This window comes from Scyliorhinus torazame, chromosome 12, assembly GCF_047496885.1.
Source record: "Scyliorhinus torazame isolate Kashiwa2021f chromosome 12, sScyTor2.1, whole genome shotgun sequence".
Taxonomy (NCBI): Eukaryota; Metazoa; Chordata; class Chondrichthyes; order Carcharhiniformes; family Scyliorhinidae; genus Scyliorhinus; species Scyliorhinus torazame.
In genome coordinates, this window is record NC_092718.1 from 210,734,928 (window position 1) to 210,761,906 (window position 26,979).

Here is a 26,979-nt window from a genome sequence, read left to right on the forward strand (position 1 = left end):
ACCGCTCCACTCCTGGTCCAATCCATATAATGTCAGGGGGACCTTGCTGTCACCTTCCCACACTGGAAGCCGTCGAACAATTGCCGTTGGGGTCCCTCTGAAGAGCCCAAAAGTCCGTTCCCGGCGGGAGCTGCCGAACGTGCGACCTACCTAGGCATAGCCGCAACCGGAAGTCCCTTTCAGTTAACTTTACGACAACGCCAAGAGAGAATAAGAGAAAAGAAAATAGAAAATAAAAAAACATATATAAACTACGTGCCAGTCACCAGCCAATCACTCACCTGCTGGCTGTCATGTCACGGTGACTGAGTTGACTTCTCCCAGAATCTCTTCTGCCACCTCTGCTGCATTCCCTTTCTGAAACCAAATGAAACCATTTAATGATTCCGTTCCACCGCACTATGGGGCAGCGAGTGCCACAATGTCACCACCCTCTGCGAGAAGTAGTTCCTCTTCATCTCAGTTATAATCTACCACCTCTCAGCCTATATCCATGGTTGCAGCGTTTTCAACAATGGACCAGGAACTACATCGGAAAAATACTTCATCATCCGTCTTATTTTCTTGTTCTTTTCCTTGCTGACTCAAACTATGACAGGATAAACTACTTTTGAACCGTAGAGGCTGCTGCAATGTACACAACTTTAAACATCACTTGTGAGATTGTGCCAAAGAGAATTAAATACCTGGGGCGAGATTCTCCGACCCCCCCCCGCCGGGTCGGAGAATCGCCGGGGGCTGGTGTGAATCCCGCCCCCGCCGGTTGCCAAATTCTCCGGCACCGGATATTCGGCGGGGGCGGGAATCGCGCCGTGCCGGTTGGCGGGCCCCCCCCCGCGATTCTCCGGCCCGGATGAGCCGAAGTCCCGCTGCTAAAATGCCTGTCCCGCCGGCGTAGATTAAACCACCTACCTTACCGGTGGGACAAGGCGGCGCGGGCGGGCTCCGGGGTCCTGGGGGGGGCGCGGGGCAATCTCGCCCCGGGGGGTGCCCCCACGGTGGCCTGGCCCGCGATCGGGGCTCACCGATCCGTGGGCGGGCCTGTGCCGTGGGGCACTCTTTTCCTTCCGCCTTCGCCACGGTCTCCACCATGGCGGAGGCGGAAGAGATTCACTCCACAGCGCATGCGCGGGGATGCTGTGAGCGGCCGCTAACGCTCCCGCGCATTCGTCGCCCGGAGATGTAATTTCCGCGCCAGCTGGCGGGGCACCAAAGGCCTTTTCTGCCAGCTGGCGGGGCGGAAATTAGTCCGGCGCGGGCCTAGCCCCTTAAGGTTGGGGCTCGGCCCCCCAAGATGCGGAGCATTCCGCACCTTTGGGGCGGCGCGATGCCCGACTGATTTGCGCCGTTTTGGGCGCCGGTCGGCGGACATCGCGCCGATACCGGAGAATTTCGCCCATGATCGTTATCAGAGTTCAAAATAATGAACGTGTAATCATGACTTTATCCATTGAGTCTTTGTATTACAAACAACCATACAAATTAGAAGGAGAAATGGGAAGCAGAGTTGGGAATGAAGATCAAGTGGGGAGTATGGAGTGAGGCACTGCGTAGGGTAAACAGGACCTCCTCTTGTGCAAGGATGAGCCTGATACAGTTTAAGGTGGTGCACAGGGTGCATATGACTCTGATGAGAATGAGCGGATTCTTTCAGGGTGTAGCAGATGAGTGTGAGAGGTGTGGGCGGGGCCAGCAAATCACGCGCACATATTTTGGGATTGCGAAAATTTGGGAAGATTATGGGCGGGAGTGTTCACGGTCTTAGCCAGGATAGTGGAGGAGGAGGCCTTGACAAAGAGTCATCAGACTCGAAACGTTAGCTCTTTTCTCTCCCTACAGATGCTAACAGACCTGCTGAGATTTTCCAGCACTTTCTTTTTGGTCAGTGGAGGAGAAGGAGGACCCGGACCTTTTGGTGGCGATATTTGGGGTTTCAGAGAAGCCGGAGCTCATGGAGAGGAGGAAGGCCGATGTCTCAGCCTTCGCCTCTCTCATTGCACGGCGGCGAATTTTGCTGGAGTGGCCGTAGGCATCACCACCGGGGGTAGCGGCATGGTAGGGTGACCTGTATGGCTTCCTGTGGTTCGAGAAGGTAAAGTATGAGTTAAGGGGCTCAGCAGGGGGGTTTGAGGAAAGGTGGGGGATGGTTGTGACCATGTTTGAGGAGGTGTTTGTCGGGGGGAGGGGGGGTGGAAAAGGGGAAAAGTCTGTACAGACTGTATAGTTGAATAATGGGAAGCATGTTTCCCGGGGCGTTTATTTGCTGTAACCTGTTTTGATACATGTTTGTAAAAAAAATGCATTAAAAAAAACAAATTAGGAGGAGGAGGCCATTTTGCTCCTTGAGCCTGACCATGCCTGATCTGATTGCAATCTCCATTCTACATTCCCGTCTACTCTTGGGAACCTTTGACTTTCTTGTCAGTCAATAATCTATTTACCTCTGCCTTAAAAAGACCTAATGACCGTTCTTCCACCACTCTCTGGTGACGAGTGTTCCAGGCACTCACAACCCTCTGGGAGAAAGATATAGGGCGGGATTCTCCGACCCCCGCCGGGTGCCGAATTCTCCGGCGCTGGGGTTTTGGTGGGGGCGGGAGTCGCGGCGCGTCGGTTGGCGGCTGCTGGCAGCGCCCCCCCCCCCCCCCCGGGCGATTCTCCGTCCCACGGTGGGCCGAGTGGCCGCCCGTTTTCGGCGGGTCCCGCCGGCGTAAATCACAACAGGTCCTTACCGGCGGGACCTGGCTCCACGGGCGGCCTGCAGAGTCCTCGGGGGGGGCACGGGGGGATCTGTCCCCGGGAGGGCCCCCACAGTGGCCTAGTCCACGATCGAGGCCCACCGATCCGCGGGGGGGGGGGGGGGGGCCTGTGTTTTGGGGAGCACTCTTTCCCTCTTCACCGGCCGCTGTCAACCTCCGCCATGGCCGATGCGGAGAAGAACCCCCCCTGCGCATGCGCTGGGATCACGCCAGCACACGCTGGCGCTCCCGCACATGCGCCAACTCGCGCCGGCCGGCGGAGGCCCTTCGACACCGGTTGGCGTGGCGCCAAGCCTTTCCGCACCAGCTGGCGCGGCGCCAAACACTCTGACGCCGGCCTAGCCCCTGAAAGTGCGGTGGATTCTGCACCTTCGGGATGGCCCGACGCCGGAGTGGCTGCCCCGCTGGTTCGCGGCGAATCCCACCCATGAGATACGATCTAACCAAATTCATTCTAAGTGTGGTTGTGAGCGGGAATCGCCAGGCATTTCCTGACAGCCAATCCGGCGTCAGAATTATCTTGTGATAATTAGTCCACTTAACGATGCCCCACGGGCTTCACGCTGCAAATGACGGTCCCGCCGGCTGATTCACCGGGACCGCGCCCGGCAGCTCCCCGATAACGAGGGGGAGCAGCACTTAAACCGATCCCGCAGAGCAAACCCCACACAGCAGACAGCCATGCCACTGCGCAGACCAGCTCCACGATTCGGGGATGCCGACCTGGCCAGGCCGCTGGACGCGGTCAAGTCCCGGCGGGATACCCTGGGCAGGATTCTCTCACCCCGGGCCGGGTTGGAGAATCGCCGGGGGAGAGCGCGATTCACGCGACGATGCCCCGACACTGGTCCGCTGATTGTCCAGTCACCGGAGAAGCCCCCTGGCGATTCTCCGCGCGGGGTGGGCACAGTGGCCGGCGAGAGAGGCCAAGTCCCGTCGGCGCCGTTCACATGTGGTCCTACCCGCCGGATCTCGGCGTCCATCCTGTGCGGGGCGGCCTGGTGAGGGGAGGGGGGTTCCGACCCCAGGGGGGGGGCTCCACCGTTGCCTGGCCCACGATCGGGGCCTACCAATCGGTGGGCCGACTTCTCCTGGTGGGGGCCTCTTTTACTCCGCGCCAGCCTATGTAGCTCTCCGCCATGTTGCATCGGGGCCGGCGCGGAGAAGGAAACTCGCGAGTTCGCGAATTTGCGCCGGCCACAGCGCGCATGCACCCATTTGACGCCGGTATCGGCAGCTGGAGCTGCGTGAGGCTCTCCAGTGCCCCCTGTGAGGCGCAGGATCGCTGATCCTGGGGGCCTGTTGACGCCGTCGGGTAGCCCTCCGGGGATGGGGGGGGTGGGCGGTGTTGAAATGGCGTCCCGATCTCCGAGGCCCACAAAAAAATCCCGACCCCACCCAGCCCTAACACAACATGGGAGGGTCCCCTGGCCTGTTTCCAGGCAGTGGAAAGGTTACCTGTCCTCGCAGCAACGTTTTCTCCTCATTTTACCTCCTCTTCGTGTGTCGGCGGGAAAACAGGGCAGTGACATTCATGGGCGTAGTGCACGTGTGCTTTGCATCATCACGTCACCATTCTCAATGGAACGTTGATGCTCCAACAGCAACACCAACAATGGAGATGGGGAGGTGATGGATGACCATGAGGCAACACGTTGCACAGAGTCAACACTGGCTGCTAAGTCTGGACAACAGCATAAAAACCTCAATTTACAACAGCGAACAATGTCAGCCATGATTGAATGGCGGAGCAGACCCGATGGGCCGAGTGGCCGAACTCTGCTCCTATGTCTTATGGTCTTACAGGCTTCTAACTGGTTTATTTTTGCTTTGTAGTGAAGGATTGGAAAAATGGGGAATTCAATGCAATCAAGCTCTGCCCAGGACCATGAAAGCTGTGGTAACCTGTTCCTGAGGAAAATAAGAAGATTAATACCCATCAACTTCTGGCAGGAAGTAAAAAGTATTTCCAAACTGGCTTTACCAGTGGTGAGTTTACACCCACCTAATGCCACATTCTATCCTGCAGTGAGCTCTCCAGAAATGTATCTCATTGTTTCAACCCATTTCTATTGTTGCCTTCAAGTAACCCATTCACACAGTTCCTTTCACTACGCCCATAATCACTTTAATTAATGTACAGGGAGATCAGGGGTAATGGGGAGAAGCCAGGAGAATGGGGATGAGAAAAATGTCAGCCATGATTGAATGGCGGAGCAGACTCGATGGGCCGAGTGGCCTAATTCTGCACCTAGGTCTTATGGTCTTATACACAAGCATCTTCACTGAGCGCCTTTATCGAATTCCCTTCACTGATTGTATTTATACAATTTTACGTTTATTCAACCCATTTTGGAAATTGCTAACCCTGCAACTCTATAGTCTTTCAATTGAAATGGTTCCACCTTACTTTGTTTCCTCGCTTCACACAGTATCATTCTCCATTTTGTGCATCCAGATATTTGAATCCGTCCTTGGTGGATACGTTGCCTGGATCAACTTGACCGTTTTCTTTCTTAATTATGAAAACCTCAATAACGTCATCATTGCCTCCTCACCCTTTGAGAATCATACATCATAGAATTTACAGTGCAGAAGGAGGCCATTCGGCCCATCGGGTCTGCACCGGACCCTGGAAAGAGGACCCTATTTAAGCCCACGCCTCTACCCCATCCCCGTAACCCCTCCTAACCTTTTGGGGCACTAAGGGGCAATTTAGCTCGGCCAACCTACCCAACCTGCACATCTTTGGGGTGTGGGAGGAAACCGGAGCACCCGGAGGAAACCCACGCAGACACGGGGAGAATGTGCAGACTCCGCACGGATAATCGCCCGAGGCCGGGGTTGAACCCGGGGCCCAGGCGCTGTGGGGCAGTGGTCTAACCAGTGTGGCACCGTGCCGCGCGGGCAGAAGGGGGAAAAGAATAAAAAGGATGGGATCATCCGGACTGCCGGTCGTGTGCTTGTCCTTTGCTGCCTCCTGCCGGTGGGATTTCCCATTGTGGCCACCCCTCACCGCCAGGAAACCTGCAGGCGTGGGCGCGCTGCCGGCGGAACGGAAATCACAGCGGCGGAGAATCCCAGCCAGTGGCCTTCAGTAAGAAGTATCATTGGTGTAATTTGGCTTTTTTTTCGAAGTAACAAGAGTTTGATCAATGTTAAGTGGCCGGTGTATATTATTTATCGTTCATTTTCTTTCACAGTTTTTGTCACAGCTGATGATATTCCTACTAAATATCGTCAGCTCCGTGTTCTGTGGACATTTGGGAAAAGTTGAATTGGACGCTGTTAGTCTTGCCACGGTGGTGAGTTTTTGTTCAAAATGTGCACATTTATTCATCGCAAAGTATCCTGAATAAAATGATGATGGAATTGCGGTGATTCCTATCAGTTTTGAGCTTAATGCCTTTATCAGCTGATGAAATGCTCCTCGTAAAGAAATCTGGCCTTTATCTGCTGCCCTCAATGGAGGGGCAATTAGAGAGCAACAGTTGCTTCAATGGCTCTGGGCTAAGGAACAGAAACGTCAGCTCGGAACTCCAGCTCATCACCATTGTCAATGAGCCATCCTTGAAGGCCGATGTGTGCGGACATTAGGTGGGAATGAGACTGGGCTCAGTCTCAATGCTCTTCACGGACAGATAATCAATCGTCTGGCAGGACTTGACTCACACGTGAGGACTGGTCACTTGTGCAAGTTATTCATGGGCTGCTGAAGGACATAGGACTGTGCTGACAACAACAACTGGAATTTACACAGCGCATTAACAAAGTAAAACATCCCAACGAGCTATACAGGGGGTGCAATCAACTAAAAAGTCTGGACACCGAATCAAAGAAGGAAATATTCGGATCATTGATCAAAAGTATGATCAAGGACGTGGGTTTTAAGGACAGTGAGATACCCTCAATTACAACTCGAGAGAGATGATTGGTAATACAAAGGCTTTAATTAGCAGAGAACCAGACAGCTACCGAGAAGTGTGCTCACTGCACGCTGCCTACTGGACATTACCTTATATATGGCTCCCTGGGGGGGCGGAGCTGGAGGCGGAGTCCCCCAGGGTTCCAAACCCAGTCTTAAAGGGATCATGACATTAAAGGTACAGTTATCATTCATCGCAGACTTTTGTGTACATAGGAGTAAAACGAAAACTCCTTACTCCTAGGTCTACTAAATCTCCAAGGATCTACTCCTCCCATCTGCTCCATAAAATCCTTAAGCACCCTAGCTGCAGCCGGCCTCCTTCCGGTCCTGGACCTCGATCTGTCCAGCCCTGGGTCCAGCACCGTATTAAAGTCTCCACCCATTACCAACTTCCCCACTTCTAGGTCCGGGATTCGTCCTAACATACGCCTCATAAAATTGGCATCATCCCAGTTCGGGCCATACACGTTAACTAATACCACCACCTCCCCTTGCAGTTTGCCACTCACCATCACGTATCTGCCCCCACTATCCGCCACTATAGTCTTTGCCTCAAACATTACCCGCTTCCCCACTAGTATGGCCACCCCCCTGTTTTTTGCGTCTAGCCCCGAATGAAACACCTGCCCCACCCATCCTTTGCGTAGTCTAACCTGGTCTATCAGCTTCAGGTGCGTCTCCTGAAGCATAACCACATCTGCCTTAAGTTTCTTTAGGTGTGCGAGTACCTGTGTCCTCTTAATCGGCCCGTTCAGCCCTCTCACATTCCACGTGATCAACCGGGTTGGGGGGCTCTTTACCCCCCCCCCCCTTGACGACTAGCCATTTCCTTTTTCAATCCAGCTCCTCACCCGGTTCACACGTAGCTGTATCCCCCCCAGGCGGCGCCCCCCTGCCCTGACCGTCCCTCCCATACCAGCTCCCCCTTCTCCCCAGCAGCAGCAACCCAGTTAACACCCCCCCCCCCCGCTAAATCCCAAGCTAGCGTAATTGCACCCCCCATGTTGCTCCCAGAAGTCAGCAAACTCTGGCCGACCTCGGCTTCCCCCCGTGACCTCGGCTCACACTGTGCGAGGCCCCCTCCTTCCTGCTTCCCTGTTCCCGCCATGATTACCATAGCGCGGGAATAAAGCCCGCGCTTCCCTTTTGGCCCCGCCCCCAATGGCCGGCGCCCTCAGCTCCTCATCCTCCCTCACCCACTCCCCCACGACATGGGGAAGAGAGAGAAGTTACAGGGTCGCAGGTTTAACAACTTGGGAAGTCATCTCTTCCCCCTTTTCCCCCCTTCATCCCACATATTCACCCCCCCACTTTTGTCCCAAACGTTCTATTTCTGGCCCGCTCACTCCAGCTTCTCCTCGACAATAAATGTCCACGCCTCATCTGCCGTTTCGAAGTAGTGGTGTTTCCCTAGATGTGTGACCCACAGTCTTGCCGGTTGCAGCATTCCGAATTTGACCTTCCTTTTATGCAACACCGCCTTGGCCCGATTAAAGCTTGCCCTCCTTCTCGCCACCTCCGCACTCCAATCTTGATATACGCGGATCACCGCGTTCTCCCACCTACTGCTCTGAGTTTTCTTTGCCCATCTGAGGACCATCTCTCTGTCCTTATATCGGAGAAATCTCACCACTATTGCTCGAGGAATTTCTCCAGCCCTCGGTCTTCGCGCCATAACCCGATGGGCTCCCTCCACCTCCAGCGGACCCGTCGGGGCCTCCGATCCCATTAACGAGTGCAGCATCGTGCTCACACATGCCCCGACATTCGCCCCTTATGCACCTTCGGGAAGACCAAGAATCCTTAGGTTCTTCCTCCACGCATTATTCTCCAGCACCTCCAGCCTTTCCACACACCTTTTGTGTTGTGCCTCGTGGATCTCCGTTTTCACCACCAGGCCCTGTGTGTCGTCCTCATTCTCAGCAGCCTTTGCCTTCGCGACCCGAAGCTCCTGTTCCTGGGTCTTTTGCTCCTCCTTTAGCCCCTCAATCGCTTGTAATATCGGGGCCAACAGCTCCTTCTTCATCTCCATTTTGAGTTCATCTACGCAACGCCGCAGGAACTCTTGTTGGTCAGGGCCCCATATTAAACTGCCTCCTTCCGACGCCATCTTGCTTTATGCCTGCCTTCCTGGCCGCTGCTCTAGAGGAGCCACCGCAATCCGGCTACTTTCCTCTCTTTTTTCCATCCGTGTCCAGGGGGGATTCCCTTCTGGATTACCGCACAGTGTTATCTGCCGTTAAAATTGCCGTTGGGGCTCCTATTAGGAGCCCAAAAGTCCGTTCCACCGGGAGCTGCCGAAACGTGCGACTTAGCTGGTCATCGCCGCACCCGGAAGCCCATCGCAGACAGCTTTTAAGGAAAGGAGGAGCGCGAGGTGGTGATGCAGATAGGTTTAGGATGGAAATTCCAACGGTTGGGGTGCAGACAGTTGAAGGGTTAGCTGTCAACGGTGGGTAATGGAAGTGGGGGATGAAGCACAGGGCAGAATTGGAGGAACAGAGGGTTCTCGCAGGGGTGTAAGGATCAAACAATTAATAGAGATAGGGCATGAAAAGGCCTCTGAAGAATTTGAACACAAGTATAAGAATTCTAACTTTGAGTCACGAATGGATTGAGAGGCAATGCATGTCAGTGAGTACAGACATTCTTGAGTAATGTGGACTTGCCGTGTTGGGATACAGGCAGTAGAGTTTTGGATGAGCTCAAGTTGAGGGAAGGTGCCAAATTGGGTGCCGGCCAGAAAACCATTGGAACAGTCGAGTCCTGGATGGCTGCAGGAAATACACCAACAGTCCTCAGACAGCACCTACCAAACGTATGACCACTACCATCTAGAAGAACCGTGGGCAGCAGATACCCGGATACATGACCACCTGCAAACCCCCCTCCAAGCCACTCCCCATGCTGGCCTCGAAATATATCGTCGCCCCTTCACTGTCGCTGGGTCAGAACCGGGAGCCTGCTCCCTAACGGCACTGTGGGCGTACCTGCACCACAGGGACTGCAGCGGTTCAAGAAGCTCCCCACCACCTTCTCAAGGGCAATTAGGGGTGGGCAATAAATGCTGGCCCAGCCACAGCCATAAATGAAGAACAAAAATATCAAAAGCTGATACTTGCTGGGAAGGAAATGGAAAAGAATAAGAAGCCAAAATTTAAAAAATCACAATGGTACTTGATAATTTTATAGAAAAGAAATTGTAGAATTTTGTTACATTTTTCTGACATGATCAACAATCTTGCTAAATGCTCCCTTCCCTTCTTTCCTGCGGACAGGTAATAAGCATAACAGGTACCTCCGTAGGCATTGGTTTGGCTACAGCGTGTGACACACTCATCTCTCAGGTAGGTGAAGCAAACTCCAGGTTGGACAATGGGAAGCGCTTTCCTCTTTATACAGCGAATAATAATTTGTTAAAATTCTACAACCTTTCGGCCTTAGGAAACGCAAATTCCCTGTGGGAATGTCAGCCACACAAGGTAGGGCGTCCCAGATCCCATTCCTGCACTTCCCTGAATGAGCTGATTTCAGCTGGTTTCCAAGCCTTCCACAATTGGCCTTAAGGCTCTTTCAGCCGTGGGTCGGAAAATGCCCCGTTGACTCTGAACCAGCGAATGAATGAAACTGAAGAACGAATTCAGTTGAGAGCGAGCGAAATGGCCAAGAGCAAGTCAACTTTCCATTTCCCGCTCTGCACAATCACACTGCAAAATGTAAAAGAGGTTGGTGATTCACTCATGCACATTTTTGCATTCCGAAACAAAGTGACCTGCAACCTATTGTGTGACGTAGTCACAGTACGTAACTTTTGGCAGCACGGTAGCACAGTGGTTAGCACTGTTGCTTCACTGCGCCAGGGTCCCAGGTACGATTTTCGGCTTGGGTCACTGTCTGTACAGAGTCTGCACGTTCTCCCCCGTGGCTGCGTGGGTTTCCTCCGGGTGCTCTGGTTTCGTCCCACAAGTCCTGAAAGACTTGTTTGTTAGGTGAATTGGACATTCTGAATTCTCCCTCTGTGTTGCCGAACAGGCGCCGGAGGGTGGCAATTAGGGGCTTTTCACAGTAACTTCGTTGCAGTGTTAATGTAAGCCTACTTGTGGCACTGATAAAGATTATTATTATTCCCACTCTACGTATCATATTTGGAGTGGAACAAAGAACAAAGAAAAGTACAGCACAGAAACAGGCCCTTCGGCCCTCCAAGCCTGCGCCGACCATGCTGCCCATCTAAACTAAAATCTTCTACACTTCCGAGTTGTCACAATCCCAGGGCATTCAAAACTACTTTGATCCAATTAAGCACTTTACAAATGCCATCACCATTGTAATCTAGGAAGTTCCCGTAAAGAGCAATGAAGAGCCAAATTTTTTTTGTGTGATGAGATCAACCTCCTTCAGGTCACCAGAGATAACCTCTGCTCTTCTTCCTAATAAGGTTGTGGGATCCTATACCTGGGAGAGCAGTGGGGTCTTTTGCTTAACGTCTCATTGAAAAAAAACAGGACCCACAACAGTGCAGCTATCTACCAGTTCTGGACTGGTGTGTCAGCCTAGACGTCTGCGCAAATTCTTTGGAGTAGGACCCACAGCCTTCTGGTTCAGAGGCAAGAATCTGAGCCACTGAGGCGCAGTTCATGTGACACTAAATGCTCAAGGGGGTTTTCTGCATTCTAAATATTGGGAACTGCGACCATGAACTCTGGAGTCAGAATTGTCTGGCCGTTGACAGTGAGGTTGTTACGGTGGAATAGGAAGTGAGTGACACTGCCACTCAGGGCTTGACCCCACCTTAGCTGTGGGTTTTGGGGCTGCACCTCGGTGCAGTAATTGAAAAAGACAAATTAAGAAATCCTAATGACACAAAGGTGTCTTATCACTATCTATGGAACATGCTTGTAAATAACTGTTTAACAGCACTTTGTTCATGTATGTTATATATTCATTGTGTTGATTGTTGCTGCATTGGTCGGGTGTATTTAAGGGCAACGTACGTCAGTCCCGATCAGTCTCGATGATGGGGACCTCTGGGTTGACCAATTATTGGGTGAATTCTCCCATCGGATTAGGTGCAGTAGGGGAGGCAGAAAGGGAATGTTTCTCACTATGGGAACCACTCCTTTGTCAGGGTTCTCTGCTTCCCGACGGCAATTTCATAATCGGCGATCGGGCGGAGAATCCATTTTTGCGACCGAATGGGGGGGCGGCGCCTGTTTTATGCAGGTTACGCATGCTCCGCCCCCTCCAAAATGGCGTCAGCACGGCGCTGGCCGAACGCCGTTGGGACGGCCTCAGGACTCCCCAGATGCTCTACACCCAATGGGCCGAGCTCCTGACCCTGCGGTTGACGCGTAGCGGCTGTGGACTATGGCCAGCGCCGCCACAGTCGGGCGGGAGCCGTGCTGCTGGCCGGGGAACATTGGCGAGGGCTGGGGGGACTGGTGGGGGGTGGCCAGCGGATGGCCAGAGGCAGTCCAGGGCGGCACGACCTGGCAGGTTGGGTCCGCGCATGACCGGAGCCATGTTGTACGGTGCGACTGCTGCAGGTCGTCACTGTGCACATGCACGGCCACGGGCCCGGCAATTCTCCGGCCATTTATTTTGTGGAGGCCGTGAGTTATACGTGGTGCAGCTGCTATACCCTCACCTGTCGCAGGATCGGTGCTGGGGCGCCGCCGATCTTTCCACGTAAAACGGCGCAGATCCTCTGGACATGTCCTCAAAATCAGAGAATCCAGCCCCAGAGCTTTCGTCTCCAGCATAATTAATTATGCACCCTGGGGTTTCGCGCCATCTTCTGTGGTGGTACAGGCTTGATGGCATGAGTTCTGCCATGATTTAAAAAGCAAGATGGATCTCCAGGAACACTCTGGAAACTTGACCTCCTCGATGGCACTGGAGCTGGATGATCCGCCTGATCGACCCTTCCCCCACTCATTGCGGTGTTCCAGGCTCACTGCCGGCCTCCATCCCGAACTCTGCAGGTAGCCCCAGATTTTCTGCAGCAAGTCCTGACTTCTGTACGCCATGTTGGTCCAGCCGTGGTCTGGACCGACGTGTTCGCCCGCTGGCTTAACGTGAAATCGGGGATATGGAGAAGATTCCGGTCAGACCTCCAAATGTATCCCATTAGCAGGATGCAAACTGGTATTCCTGAACCGCCATGGTGGGCAGCACCGGAAGATCCCGCTGTAACTTTGCACCGGGATGAGACTGATTTTTGGTTCTCCCGCCGAATTCTACCCCTACCCCTCTGCCAGCCGATCACTGGTGGAGAATTCCACCCAATGTGTCATATCATCCATAGTGGCATCTCTGACATGTGTACGATGAAACGTTGGGTATCATTTGTAAAGATGAGGGGCTGGATTCTCCAATTCTGGGGCTATGTCCCCTCGGCGGTATGGGAATGGTGGCGTTTTGCCGGGGGCTGGCAGGACGGCAGCGTAGAGCACCCGGCTCTAGCTGCCGACACGCCTGGAAGATTTGCTGGGTCCGTGGCTGCGCACGCGCATGGCGGCGGCCTGCAGTGGCTGCACCGTGCAACATGGTGGCCGCCGCTCGCGGACGTGGCCCGCGAAATAGCACCCCCCCCCCCCTTCGGCCGGCTCGCGCGCCCCAGACCACCCCCCCCCCCCACAGTGCCCCCAAGCCCCAAATAATGTCCCCCACCCTGTCCGCGGATCGGGCCTCCCCCAACCCTAGCGGTGCAGGACTTAGCCCGCAGCCGCCACGCCGCGTTCCCGACGGGTGAGACCATGAGAGACCCACGCCGTGGGGAACTTAGCCGGTCGGGGACGGAGCACCCTGGGTGGAGCTGGCATATGTGAGCGATGGACACCCGGATCATTCTCAGCCACCTCTGGCATTGCCTCGTTGCCATCTGCAGGTAGTTGCACCACCTGCAGCACATCTAGCGGCACGCCAATGCTCGCCGTCGCGCTGGTTCCTCGTTGCCGGCATCCCGCGTCGCCCGACCCTCTGCTGTCGCACCTTGTTGCTGTTCTGGCCACTGATCTGTCTAACCCAGGCCCAGCCACCACCAGTTCCCCGGCAGTTGTGCCAAAGCCGGCACAAGCATTCCTATTAACATAAACAGAGCTGACACTTCCGGTTGCGGCTATGCCTAGGTAGGTCGCACGTTCGGCAGCTCCCACCAAGAACGGACTTTTGGGCCCTTTAGAGGAGCCCCAGCGGCACCTGTACGACGGTTCCCAGTGTGGGAAGGTGATAGTAAGGTTCCCCCAGCACTGTATGGAGTGGACCAGGAGTGGAGCGACCAAAAAAGTGGTTTTGGAGCAGCAAAGAGAGCGGGGGAGGAAAAGCAAGATGGCGGCGGGTGGCCATCAAGCAGCGTGGGCGCAGTGGTCGCGGGAGCAGCAAGAGTTCCTTAAAAACTGCTTTGCGGAGCTGAGAGCAGAAATGCTGGCGCCAATGAAGGCGTCGATCGAAAAGCTGGTGGAGACCCAGAAGGCCCAAGGGGCGGCGATTCGCGAGGTGCGGCAGAAGGCCTCAGAGAACGAGGATGAGATTTTGGGCCTGGCGGTGAAGGTGGAGGCGCACGGGGCGCTACACAAGAAGTGGCAGGAGAAGTTTAAGGACCTGGATAACAGGTCGAGGAGGAAGCATCTTCGGATACTGGGTCTCCCTGAAGGAGTGGAGGGGTCCGATACTGGGGCATATGTAGTTACAATGCTCAACACGCTGATGGGCGTGGGAGCTTTCCCCGAGGCCCCTCGAGCTGGATGGGGCTCATCGGGTCCTGGCAAGGAGGCCGAAAGCCAACGAGCCGCCAAGGGCTGTAGTGGTGAGGTTCCACCGCTTTATGGACAGAGAGTGCGTCCTGAGATGGGCGAAGGAAGAACGGAGTAGCAGGTGGGAGAATTCGGAGATCCGTGTCTACCAGGAGTGGAGTGCGGAGGTGGCCAAGAAGAGGGCTGGTTTTAATCGGGCCAAGGCGGTTCTCCATCGGAAGGGGGTGAAGTTTGGAATGCTGCAGCCAGTGCGATTGTGGGTCACGTTTCAGGACCGTCACCACTATTTTGAGACGCATGATGAGGCGTGGACCTTTATTCAGACTGAAAAGCTGGACTCGAACTGAGGGCTTGTGGTGGGAGGGTGTTTACTGTATTTTGGGGGTGTTCTTCTTCTGGTTTCAGGTTGGGAAGTGGGGAAATGGGAAGGGGTGAGTGGATATGATGTGGGGGCTGAGTGAGAATGTGGGCTCCGGTACTGGAGGGGCAGGTCCCCGCTGATGAAGGGGGGGTTGGAAGCCCGGGGTTGGGGGGCTGTTGCGCGGTCGCAGAAAAAGGAGCTGCACCATAGGGGGCGGGAATGGAAATGTAGATTTATGAAAGGGAAACCATATTTGACAAACCTACAGTTGTTTTTTGAGGATGGAACGAGTAGAGTATTTAAGGGTGAACCAGTGGATGTGGTGTATTTGGATTTTCAAAAAGCCTTTTCTAAAGTCCCACATAAGAGGTTAGTATGGAAAATTAAAGTGCATGGGATTGGGGGAATATATTGGTGTGGATTGAAAATGTATTAGCAGACAGGAAACAGAGGGGAGGAATAAATGGGTCCTTTTCGAATTGGCAGACATTGACTAATGGGACCCCATAGGGATCAGTGCTCGAGCCCAGCTATTCACTGTATACATCAATGATTTGGATGAGGAATCAAAAGTAATATTTCCAAGTTTGCTGAAGACACAAAACTTAGTGGGAAGGTGAGTGGCGAGGAGGATGTTCAGAGGCCTCAAGGTGATTTAGACAAGTTGAGCAGGTGGGCAAGCGCATGGCAGATGCAGTATAATGCGAATAAACATGAAATTATTCACTGAACATGGAGAAAGAGAATGGCAGAGTATTATATAGATGGTGATAGATTGGGAAATGCTGGCGCGCAAAGTGATTTGGATGTCCTGGGACGCCAGTCACTGAAAGCAAGCATGCAGGTGCAGCAAGAAGTGAAGAAGGCAGAAGGGTCTGTTGATCTTCGTTGCAAGAGGATTTCAGTACAGGAGCAAGGATGTCTTACTGCAGCTGTACAGGGCCTTGGCGAGACCACACCCGGAGTATTGTGCACAGTTTTATCTCCTTATCTAAGAAAGGATCTACTTGCCATAGAGGGAGCGCAGCGAAGGCTCACCTGGCTGATACCTGGGGTGGCAGGACTGTCGCACGGGGAGAGAATAGGTCAACGGGGGCCGTATTCATTGGAATTTAGAAGATTGAGAGGGGATCTAATTGACACACAAAATTCTGAGAGGGCCGGACAGACTGGATGCAGGGAAGACGATGCTGGAGGATCTAGAACGAGGATCACAATCTCAGGCTGTGGAGGCCAAATCACTGAATATCTTTTGAATGAAATAGATACATTTCTTGACTTTAAAAGTGTCAAAAGGGTATGGGAAGACCACTGGAGTATGCAGCCAGACTCATGTTGAATTGCAGAACAGGCTTGAAGGGCCGAATGGCCTACTCCTGCTCCTATTTTCTGTTTCTATACAATTCACTTTAATTTTTGTTCTGATTTTTCAGACTTTTGGCAGCAAGAATTTGAAGCGAATCGGAGTGATCCTCCAAAGAGGGATCCTCATTCTCAGCATAGCCTGCTTTCCCTGCTGGGCCATCTTCATTAACGTCAAGCACATTTTACTGGCTTGCAGACAGTCTCCAGCGGTGGCCAAGTGAGTATCTTGTTTATTTTTAATTACAAAAGGAGATGCAGGTATCTGAGTGAAAGAAAGCAGGACATTCACTGGCTGGATGGCAGAGTGTGTTAGTGAACATGGCAGGGTGTGTGTTAGTGTGTTAGTGAACATGTGTGTTAGTGAACATGGCAGAGTGTGTGTTAGTGTGTTAGTGAACATGGCAGAGTGTTGGGTCAAGGAATGTTGGGAAGGAGGTTCCAAATTGCCTATTTACAGACACCGAGGGGTTAAAATCAGTTGGATCAGTGTCGAGCAGAGACCAGATGGTCTCGCCAACAGAGGGTGGGCCAATGAAATGGCGAGTCAGCCATCTTACAGTGGACACCACCTGGCATCCAGAGTAGGCAATATCACTGGGGGATAGCAACAGATCACAGTGTCGGCTTGATCAGAATGGGAACCAACTTAAAATTCACAAGAGATCAAAATAATGCAAGAGGGAAGGTAAGAGTGTTGCACGAGCCAGGTGTTCATACAAAGACCAGGGGCTGGATTCTCCGTTTCAGCGACTAAGTGCCGGCGCCAGCGGAGACATGTGTGGACTTTTAAGACCAAAAAATCACCACGGAACCTGCACCGATACCTGTACCGGTAAGGAGCTAGCACCGGCGGCGAGTGAAACTCCCGCGGACCGCGCCGAAAACGGCCGGAGAATGGACATGTCCTGGACCGGGCTGACAACATGGCGCGAACCCAATCCGCCAACCACGGCCCCACAGTCCACCCTCTGGCCACCACCCAGCCTTTGCAGAAGGGCTATGGAGAATCCCGCCCCAGGTTTACCTGAGACGGCCACTTCCCTTCGTTTTCCTTCTTTGTGCTTGACACGGGAGCCTGGCTGTGACTCTGTGCCAGGTCTGACCACCTGCTTTTCGTTACCATGGGACCTTTTATCAGTATTTCACTAATGCTGCAAGACTTTGCTGCCTGAGTTTACAGTTACTTTTGGTTACAGTTGCTGATGTTCTATGGTTTCCCTGTTAGTAACTTTAACTTCAACTTTCCTTACAGCTTAGCGGATCTCTATGTTTTGATATTTATTCCTGGCATTCCGGTATGTACTTTGTGATTGGTGACGCACACACATACACACACGCCTCAACTAACTTGGTAAGCTCACTATTCATCAAACTATATCCACCCGGATGACAAGTACAACATCAAAATACTGCGGATACTGGAAGCTTAACTAAAAGCTAAAATTACGGAAATGCTCAGCAGGTCTGGCAGCATCACCAATGGGAAAAACGCAAGAGGAGTGGCAGTGGCAAACCGCTACTGCCACTGGACTAGTAATCCAGAGACCCAGGGTAATGCTCTGAGGACCTGAGGAACTGGTTTCGAATCCCACAAGGGCAGATGGTGAAATTTGAATTCAATAAAATACCTGGAATTAAAAGTCTAATGATGACCGTGAAACTATTGTCGATTGTTGTAAAAACCCATCGGTTCGCTAGTGTCCTTTAAGGAAGGAAATCTGCCGTCCTCACCTGGTCTGGCCTACATGTGACTCCAGACGCACAGCAATGTTAAATGCTCTCCGAAATGGCCTAGCAACGCAGTCAGTTCAAGGGCAATTAGGGATGGGCAAATAATGCTGGCCCAACCCGTGATGCCCACATCACTTGAATGAATGACAAAAGAACAAATTAACACCCCCAATTTTTTGTGGGCTGGTGGAAACTCCACAGACCTTAAGCAGGGTTGGCTCAGATATGAAAGTCCCGCCTCCACTCCCAGCAGATTCCATTTTTGCTGGTAGGGGAAAGGGAGCAGGCTTGACTCACATGCGAAGAAAATCAGGACACATGTCTGCCAATCATTCAAGTTCTTTTAATCCCAACCCTTTAAAATAAAAAAGGCATGTCCTTGCCTACGGGAGTTGAAATAACGCAATATTTTCAGGTATTTAACTCCCCATTCCTGTTGAAGCTTGAAAATAAAACTGCCTTTGCCGGTGAGGGTTGACAAAATCTGTTCCAGGAGTTACGATAGCTGTATGTTGACATTATCCCAAGAACTATTGTTATATCATTATTAACGGTTGGATGCTTTCCACAACCTGAAATTATCCCAGCAAAGGTAATTGTAAGTTTACAGTTGATTGGCAGCTGAAAGAAGTTATTAAAAGATTCGCTGTGTTAGATGTGGGGTTATGAATACAAATCTGTTTGTTTTAATGAGGGTGAAGCACCTGAGGGACTTTTAATGTTTTGAAAGAGCATTCATGAATGAAAGTGCTTTTTATTGTAATGAAAGCTGGGATAAGTATAAAAATCTTTATTTCATCTAATCGTGACTCCTGAGGTCTGCCCATGATGGATACTAAGTGACTTGACATAGAGGGTGGTGGCTGGAAAGGCACGGAGCTAGCATGGATAATGCACAGAATGTGGGTGGGGTTGATGGGCTGTGAGGGGTGAGAGCTAGCGGGCCTAATATTTCACAAAACAACTGGGACGACGCTTCTACAATTGGCAGCTCCCTGCGCCTACCTCCAATTTGCATCCAGGGTTGACAGGCACGACTCCATCCCACCCCATCCATTCCCCCCTCCCACCTTGAAGAAATTCTTCCCAAGGTGGGTGCTCCAAACCAGGAAATGTCCCCACTTGAGGTATGTACATCACGAGGGAAAATCTGGCGCATTGTCTTAGGTCCGTGACCTTTCATCAGAGCTTTCCTCAGAGTTGCACCATGAGCGTCAGCCTAGATTGCTCTGGTGCAAGACACAAATCCACAATTATCTGATTCAGAGCCAGATGCACTAAGCCATGACTAGCACATTAGTGCTGCAGCTCAGGCCAAGTAGCACTTGTGCGAATAGTCTGCAGTCAGGTTGAACAGAATCCCAACACACCCCTGACTGAAACTTTTGAAGAAAGTATGAATGTAACTTCTTTCCTCTTTCAGTAGTGGTTTATACGCTGCTAATTATTTTTAATATTCTTTCTTAGGCTATATTTCTCTACCAGTTACAGATCAAATACCTTCAGAATCAGGTAAAGAAGCTGAATTGTGGAGCGTGCATGAAATTGCTTACAAATTATTGCAGGAAAATATATTTGAGGTGGCGTCAATGTTCATTGATAGACTGAGCGCAGAAACCTCCAAACAATTCGTCCACTTCACCGTCCATGCACCACTTTCTGCATATGTAGCAGAGTTTCGCAAATCACACATTGGACTTATCAATCATCCCACATCTCATCAAACCGGAGTGGAGGCGAGGGCAGGATTAAACGACTCCCTTACCAGTGGGTTTTCAGGGGGGCCTGTAAAATTGCCCCGGTAACCTGCCCTCCTTCCAGCTTGTGCCTGACTTTACAGGGAGAGGACGAGGCCGAGGGCAGCCTGACAGCCCACACTCCAGTTGGGGCCTTTAAGTGGTCAATTCATGGCCACATAAAAGCCACTTCCCACCTAGCCTCAATTTTAAGGGGGCTGGGAGAAGATCAGAGATGAGGGAGATGCTCAGCCGGTTACCCTGCTCGGGTTTCAGGCAATATGAGGGACAGCCTCACTCGCAGGCCCTGTTTCCAGATCACATGCTCCGCCCCCCCCCCCCCTCCCTCCCACCCCGCTGCACCCCCATATCTGCTCCCCCTGGTGGCTCCCTCCTTTTCCGGCCTCTCTACTCATCCACCCATCTCTGCCAACTACCCCCCTCACCTCACTCCAGGCCCCCGCTGCCATCCCTGCTGTGACAAACCCCACACCTGCACTGACCTTCATCCCGACTCCCAGAATGACACGTGGTACCGCTTGTAGTCCCAGCAGTGGCCACTGCCCTCACTGGCGCTGCTGGTTCCACAGAGCTGATGGCCATTGACCAGCAGCTCTTTCAGGCCGGGCTTCCTCCCGATTGATGGACCATAGATTATCATAGAATTTACAGTGCAGAAGGAGGCCATTCGGCCCATCGAGTCTGCACCGGCTCTTGGAAAGAGCACCCTACCCAATGTCAACACCTTCACCCAATCCCCATAAACCAGTAACCCCACCCAACACTAAGGGCAATTTTGGACACTAATGGCAATTTATCATGGCCAATCCACCTAACCTGCCCATCTTTGGACTGTGGGAGGAAACCGGAGCACCCGGAGGAAACCCACGCACACACGGGGAGGATGTGCAGACTCCGCACAGACAGTGACCCAAGTCGGACCATCCTTTGGATTCTACCCCAAGTCATTCTACCCCAAGTCATTCCCAATCCCAAGGGGCGGCCTAAGAAGAAGGTCCCTCATTTTAATGGTTGTTGCAAACAGAGAAAAGATTCCTAATATAATTCAAAAGTGGTGGCTGCAGCCATACAGTATTAGACAGCATTTGCACCACAGGAGTCGATCATACAATCCCACGCCCACTCTGGCGTGTGTGGCCCACATGAGCCTCCTCCTATCCTTTCTCATCTCATCCAATCGTATCCTTCTCGAGCTTCCTCCTTCGCGTGCTTATTTCGCTTACCCTCAATTGCACCTATGCTATTTCATCTCAACTATTCCTTGTGACTAGAGAAACAAAACTAGTTTCTCAGCCCCCCGGGATCAAACGGGGATCATTTCCACCTTCACAGCCTGGACCGTAATAGGGTGGAGTCCATCGTCACTGCAGAACCCGCCCAATTCTCCTGCTACTGAAATCAAAGGGGTAAAACGGGTGACCTCCACAATGAGCAAGCAACCTGCTTTGCCAGGTTATCACCCGGAATGCGAACGTAAACATTTACAGTGAATTATTATTTTTAATGACAGCGAATCATTCCCAAGATGAACTCACAGCTGATATAGTCGTTGTCGTTGTGCCCACATCCACGAGAGAGCCAGCTATTAAAGGAGGAAATTTGACATTGCCTTATTTGTCAATTGCTCCATTGTTGAGCCCAGCACAGAGTGAGGAATGGCAACATCGCGGGCCATGGCTGAATGAGTCCCTCATCAGGGAGACAGCAGGCTATTGAGTAGACCAGTGAAGTCAAAACTCCTGCATTCTGGGGAAGCACAGATCTGGTGGGCGGGATTCTCCGATTGCCGATGCCGAAATCGCGCTCGCCGATCGGCCGGAGAATCCCCGTTTACGCCGGAATTGGGGACGGTGCCGTTTTTCCGATGCTCCGTCACCTCAAAAACTGCGCGCTTGGGGATTACGACGCACGCAGTACGGGCGGCCTCAGGACGTCACCTGAGGCCCTCCCCCGAAGCTCCGCCCCCTATGGGCCGAGTCCCCGATGGCGTGGGACACGTGTGCTCACGGCGTTCGGCGACCTCGCGTGGCGGCTGCGGACTGAGTCATGTTGTACGGCGCGGCCGTATCCGCAGGTAAAGCCGCCGTGCGGCAGCCAGCCCCCCCACCGGACGGAGGATCGGTGCGGGGGCGGCGCCAACTTTTCGATCGTTAAACCAGACCGGCCCTGCGGACATAGCCACAGGTTCAGAGAATCCAGCCGAGAGTATCTGCCTGGAGTGCAAAGAATAGGAATTTGATGATTTAACTGCAAATGTGGGAATGACCAACAATCAAATGTTCCAGCAATGAACCTGATTCAACCGAGGGGAAATTGGCCCTCCTCGTTTGGGGGAGCAGTGTATCCTGCACATGGACATTAGGAGAGCAGTCGTACTCTAGCTTCCCGCTATCCTGGCACCATATCCTGTTGGTTTATTGAAGGATAATTTCAGCAATGACTATTGTTTTGTTCCCAACTCAGGGGATCACCATGCCTCAGGTTTTCACTGGCCTCATAGCCAACATCATCAATGCTATCATCAATTACATCTTCATCTTCGTGCTGAAGCTGGGAGTGCAGTAAGTGACAAGCATCTTTAAAAAGTTTAAAATATCTGGGATAAATTTTCACTGGATGATAACCCAGCCTTCATCAGAAGCTGCTGTTAATATTGTAATAATCCCCCACGTGGATGACCCGATTGATTTCACCATGGGGCTCAAGGAATACCAGCGCCCCCACTAAAGGGTGGGGGTCCAACAGCGAGGCTTGTTAGATCGGGCCGATAAAACCAGCCAGGTTGGGAAGCAGCATCTTCTGACTGGTCCCAGCTGGCACTGGATGTACCGCTGCAGCCTTGCATTTATTTACAGAATAAAGCTCGAAGTTTAAATCCTTCTCGGGGCTCCTGTGATTATAATATACATTCAAACTTGTTTTCCAGAGGCTCGGCCGCTGCCAATGTTATCTCTCAGTACTGTCAAACCATTCTCCTGTTTGGATACATTCGATGGAAAAAGCTATACGTCGAGACATGGGCAGGTAGGTTTTGGAGTGATCTCTGTATATCAATGTACATGATCAATGTATGTAAAACAAGTACAGTCAACTCAACACTAGAGTCTCACTCTCAGATGGTATAAGAAAGACTTTCCCGCTCCTTCTGAGAGAGTGTGCTTCAGGAGAGTGAACAGACAAGGGGCGGGATTCTCCGAACCCGCGCAGGGTCGGAGAATCGCCGGGGGGGGGGGGGGGGCGGGGGCGCAAATCCTGCCACGCCGCTCCGACGCCGGGCTGCCGATTTTCCGGTGACCGGACAATCAGCGGCAATCGCACCAGCGCGGTCACTGCAGCGCCGGTCGGGGGCCGTTAAAAGCGGCCCCGGGTGGCGATTCTCCACGCTCGATGGGCCGAGTTCCGCCGCCGTCATTCACGTATGGTCCGACCCGGCGGGACCTCACCGAATGATCGGGGGCCAACGATCGGCGGACGCACCAATTCTGGGGGGAGCCTATGCTCCTCCGCGCCGGGTCCCTGTAGGGCTCCGCCATGTTGCCCGGGGGCAAGCGCGAAGACGGCCGTGACGCGCATGCGCGGACCCGCGCCGGCCGTGTAGGGCCGGCTTTTGACGCCGGAGCAGCGCACAGCACTCCGGCGCCGTTCTAGCCCCCGAGGAAAGAGAGAATGACTGGGCCGAGAGGCCCGTAGATGCCGGCGTCGCTCGCGCCGGTTTTGACGCTGGCGTCAACACTTGGGGCGTCATTCTCCGCCGGCGGGAGTCTCCGTTCTGCCGGCGCTCGGGGGTTTCCCGACGGCGTGGGGGTGCCCCACAATGGGAAACCCCATTGACCGGCCGATGTTACGGAGACTACCGCCGGCCGGTCGGCGCAGAAATGTGGCGGGGCGGGTAGGAGAATTTCGCCCATGGTTGGGATTTCGGAGAATCCCGGCCAATACATAGAGTAGCTAGAGAGAGAGTGAAGTTATAAATTATTTCATTATTACATTATATAGTTAGTTAGTTATCTTTACTGTATTTTATTTCTTTTACTAGCTGAGTATTAAGTAAAAAGGACTCACAAACATTACTAATATTACTCAATAAATTAGTTCATCTTTACAAGAAGACTATTGTTCATTTCAACTCGGCTGGTTCAAAGAGTAATAAACTATATTACACAAGGTAATATAACAAGTTTCAGGGAGGCTAGTTTGCATTTTAGGCAATGATGTGAAATGGACAATATTCAATTAGACCCTCATTATACACCCCCCTGGCGGTACTTAACATGGCAAAAACATGAAGATACACCAAGAGTACATTTGAACGCTAAAGTGATTCATAGAAAAAGGCCCTTCGGCCCATTGTGTTTGTGCTGGCCATCAAGCACCTACCTGTTCTGATTAAATGTTCCAGCACTTGGTCCATGGCCTTGTATGCTAGGGCGTTTCAAATGCTCATCTAAATGTCGCTTAAATGTTTCAGACAGTGAGTTCCAGACTCCCATCAGTCTCTGGGTGAAATGTTATTTCCTTAAATCCCCTCTGAATCTCTTGCCCTCTTATCTTAAATCTATGCCCCTGGTTAGTGGCCCCTTTACTAAGTGCAACACGTTCTTTCTATCTAGCCTATCTACATCCCTCATAATTCTGTACAATTAATTCACATCCCCCCCCCTCAGCCTTCTCTGCTTTATGGAAAACAACCCCAGCCTAACCAGCCTCTCTTCACAGCTGAAATGCTCCAGCCCCGGGCGACATCCTGGTGAATCTCCTCTGCACCCCCTCCAGTGCAACACATCCTTCCGATAGTGCGGTGACCAGACTAGCTATGGCCTAACAAGCGTTGTCCAACAAGCGTTTTCTGCAGCTCCACCATAACCTCTCTATTCTTATATGTGTCGTAAATGATGTTCTCTCATCCTACGTATTACTGTGCTTGTAACTCTTGTTTTTTTTTGTGTGTAGGGTGGACTGCTGACTGTCTGCAGGAGTGGGACCAATTTACACGTCTCGCAATTCCTAGCTTGCTTATGTTATGTATAGAATGGTGGGCATTTGATATTGGAACTTTCCTCGCAGGTAAATAAATTACCTTACTTGTTAAAAAGTAGACCTTTTCTATTGTTAATTGGGTGAGATGATGACAAATATCAGTCTACATTATACAGAGCAAATAGATACACACAAAGGAGAGTGATGAATGCAGAAATTGTTCGATATTATATTTTATATCTGTTGCGGTAGTGCTATTAAAAGCCTGGGTTAAGGTATAGGGCGGTATTCTACCCCCTCCCCCCGTCGGGTGGGAGAATCGCCGGGGCGCCGCGCGAATCGCGCCATGCCGCACCGACCCCCCCCCCGCACGCAATTCTCCCCCCCCCCCGAAACCAGCGCCGCACGAATCGCGCCGGGCCGTTCAGAGAATCGGGACCAACCGATCGGCAGGCCGGTCTCTCTGTCGGCGAACCTCCTTTCTTCCGCAGGCGAGCCTGGACCCATCCGCCATGTTTGTGCGGGGACGGCCTGGGGGAGGACGGCCACCACACATGCGCTAGTTGGCGCCGGCCCAACTGCGCATGCGCGGGATCCAAGGCGGCGCGTCTTTTACGCGGCGCCGAGACTCTGATGCGCGCCAAGGGCCCCCCCCCCGTAAATCCCGCGACGCTCCTGCTAGCCCCACGGAGAGGGGAGAATAGGGGTCTGGGAACGGGCGCAGTCTGTTTCCAGAAACACTTTGGTTTTTACTCCGGCGTCGGCACTTAGACTCCCGTTGGGAGAATCCTGCCCATAAACCTTGGGCGTCATAAACCCCCCGCCGGGTCGGAGAATGGCCGTTGGCCGCCGTGAATCCCGCCCCCTGCCCCCGTCGAAGTCTCCGGTACCGGAGATTGGGCGGGGGCGGGAATTGGGCCGCGCCGGTTGGCTGGACCCCCCACTCAATTCTCCGGCCCGGATGGGCCGAAGTCCCGCCCAGAAATTGCCTGTCCCGCCGGCGTAAATCAAAGCTGGTATTTACCGGCGGGACCAGGCGGCGTGGGCGGGCTCCGGGGTCCTGGGGGGGACGCGGGGTGATCTGACCCCGGGGGGTGCCCCCACGGTGGCCTGGCCTGTGATCGGGGCCCACCGATCCGCGGGCGGGCCTGTGCCGTGGGGGCACTCTTTCCCTTCCGCCTCCGCCATGGCCTCCACCATGGCGGAGGCGGAAGAGACTCTCCCCACTGCGCATGCGCGGGAAACTGTCGGCGGCCGCTGACGCTCCCGCGCGTGTGCCGCATTTCCACGCCAGCTGGCGGGGCACCAAACGCCATTTCCGCCAGCTGGCGGGGCAACAAACGCCACTTCTGCCAGCTGGCGGGGCGGAAATCCCTCCGGCATTGGCCTAGCCCCTCAATGTTGGGGCTCGGCCCCCAAAGATGCAGAGCATTCCGCACCTTTGGGCCGGCGCGATGCCCGTCTGATTGGCGCCGTTTTTTACGCCAGTCGGCGGACATCGCGCCGTTGGGGGAGAATTTCGCCCATGGTCGGAGTATTTTTAAAGAACCTACATTGAGGTATCCAGACTGTGTGTCTGCTAAAGCTGTAAGTAAGGTGTCGTAAAAAGTGAGTTAATCCATGGTTTCTAACCATTTACTTGTTTACATATAGATGGCTAATCATATATTGTTATGCTTCCTGGTGATTCGCTGGGGTGTAGATAATTTGTGAGGGATTGTATTTAGTCCTAGCTAAGCAGGCGATGGAATATCTTAATGGGATACATATGATGTAATTAATGGGAGGAGCCAGGTCTGTCTATAGTTTTGAAGTCTGTTATAAGGTTTTAAGTTGAACAGCAATTTGCCATAGAATTTAAGCCTGACAAGACAGAAGTGTGCTGGACCTACTCTTGAAAGGGTTTCTTTCTCTCCAAAAGATCTGCATAGAAATAAGCAAGTATACTTGTTCTATTAACTTTATTTATAAGTGTGATTTGAACTGTATTGGGTTGCTTAATTGGAGTTAGTAGCAGGTACAGATAGTAAGTTAACATTTTTCCTTGTGTTTAAGAACTGTTTAAGTGATAATTGTAAAGCTACTTCTTTGATGTTAATGTGATTAATACTGTGTTTCAATTAAAGTTTGTTTGAACATAAAAGATACTTAGTGGTCAGTGTTATCACTCCTGAAGTGAAGTATCCTTTCCTCACAGTTTTACAAGTAGAACCATTGTTTGGGGTACTTATCTGGGGCGTCATTCTCCGACCCCCCGCCGGGTCGGAGAATGGCCGTTGGCCGCCGTGAATCCCGCCCCCGCCCCCGCCGAAGTCTCCGAAGGGAGAAAAGTCGGCGGGGCGTTAAT

The 26,979-nt window shown here is 52.5% G+C and overlaps 1 protein-coding gene across 3 annotated transcripts in view; it reads left to right on the forward strand.

Moving 5' to 3' along the window:
• LOC140387288 (multidrug and toxin extrusion protein 1-like) overlaps positions 1–26,979 on the forward strand; it is an 81,259-nt gene that overhangs the window by 17,140 nt on the left and 37,140 nt on the right. For 2 of the 3 annotated variants that reach the window (XM_072470227.1, XM_072470228.1), the window contains 9 exons: positions 4,596–4,748; positions 5,963–6,064; positions 9,966–10,034; positions 16,236–16,384; positions 17,420–17,462; positions 19,366–19,410; positions 22,119–22,216; positions 22,582–22,679; positions 24,606–24,719. In XM_072470227.1, the coding sequence (XP_072326328.1) occupies positions 4,611–4,748; positions 5,963–6,064; positions 9,966–10,034; positions 16,236–16,384; positions 17,420–17,462; positions 19,366–19,410; positions 22,119–22,216; positions 22,582–22,679; positions 24,606–24,719 (856 nt within the window). In that variant the 5' untranslated portion in view covers positions 4,596–4,610. The remainder of the gene's footprint in view (positions 1–4,595; positions 4,749–5,962; positions 6,065–9,965; positions 10,035–16,235; positions 16,385–17,419; positions 17,463–19,365; positions 19,411–22,118; positions 22,217–22,581; positions 22,680–24,605; positions 24,720–26,979) is intronic. The other variant, XM_072470229.1, reaches the window with a different exon arrangement.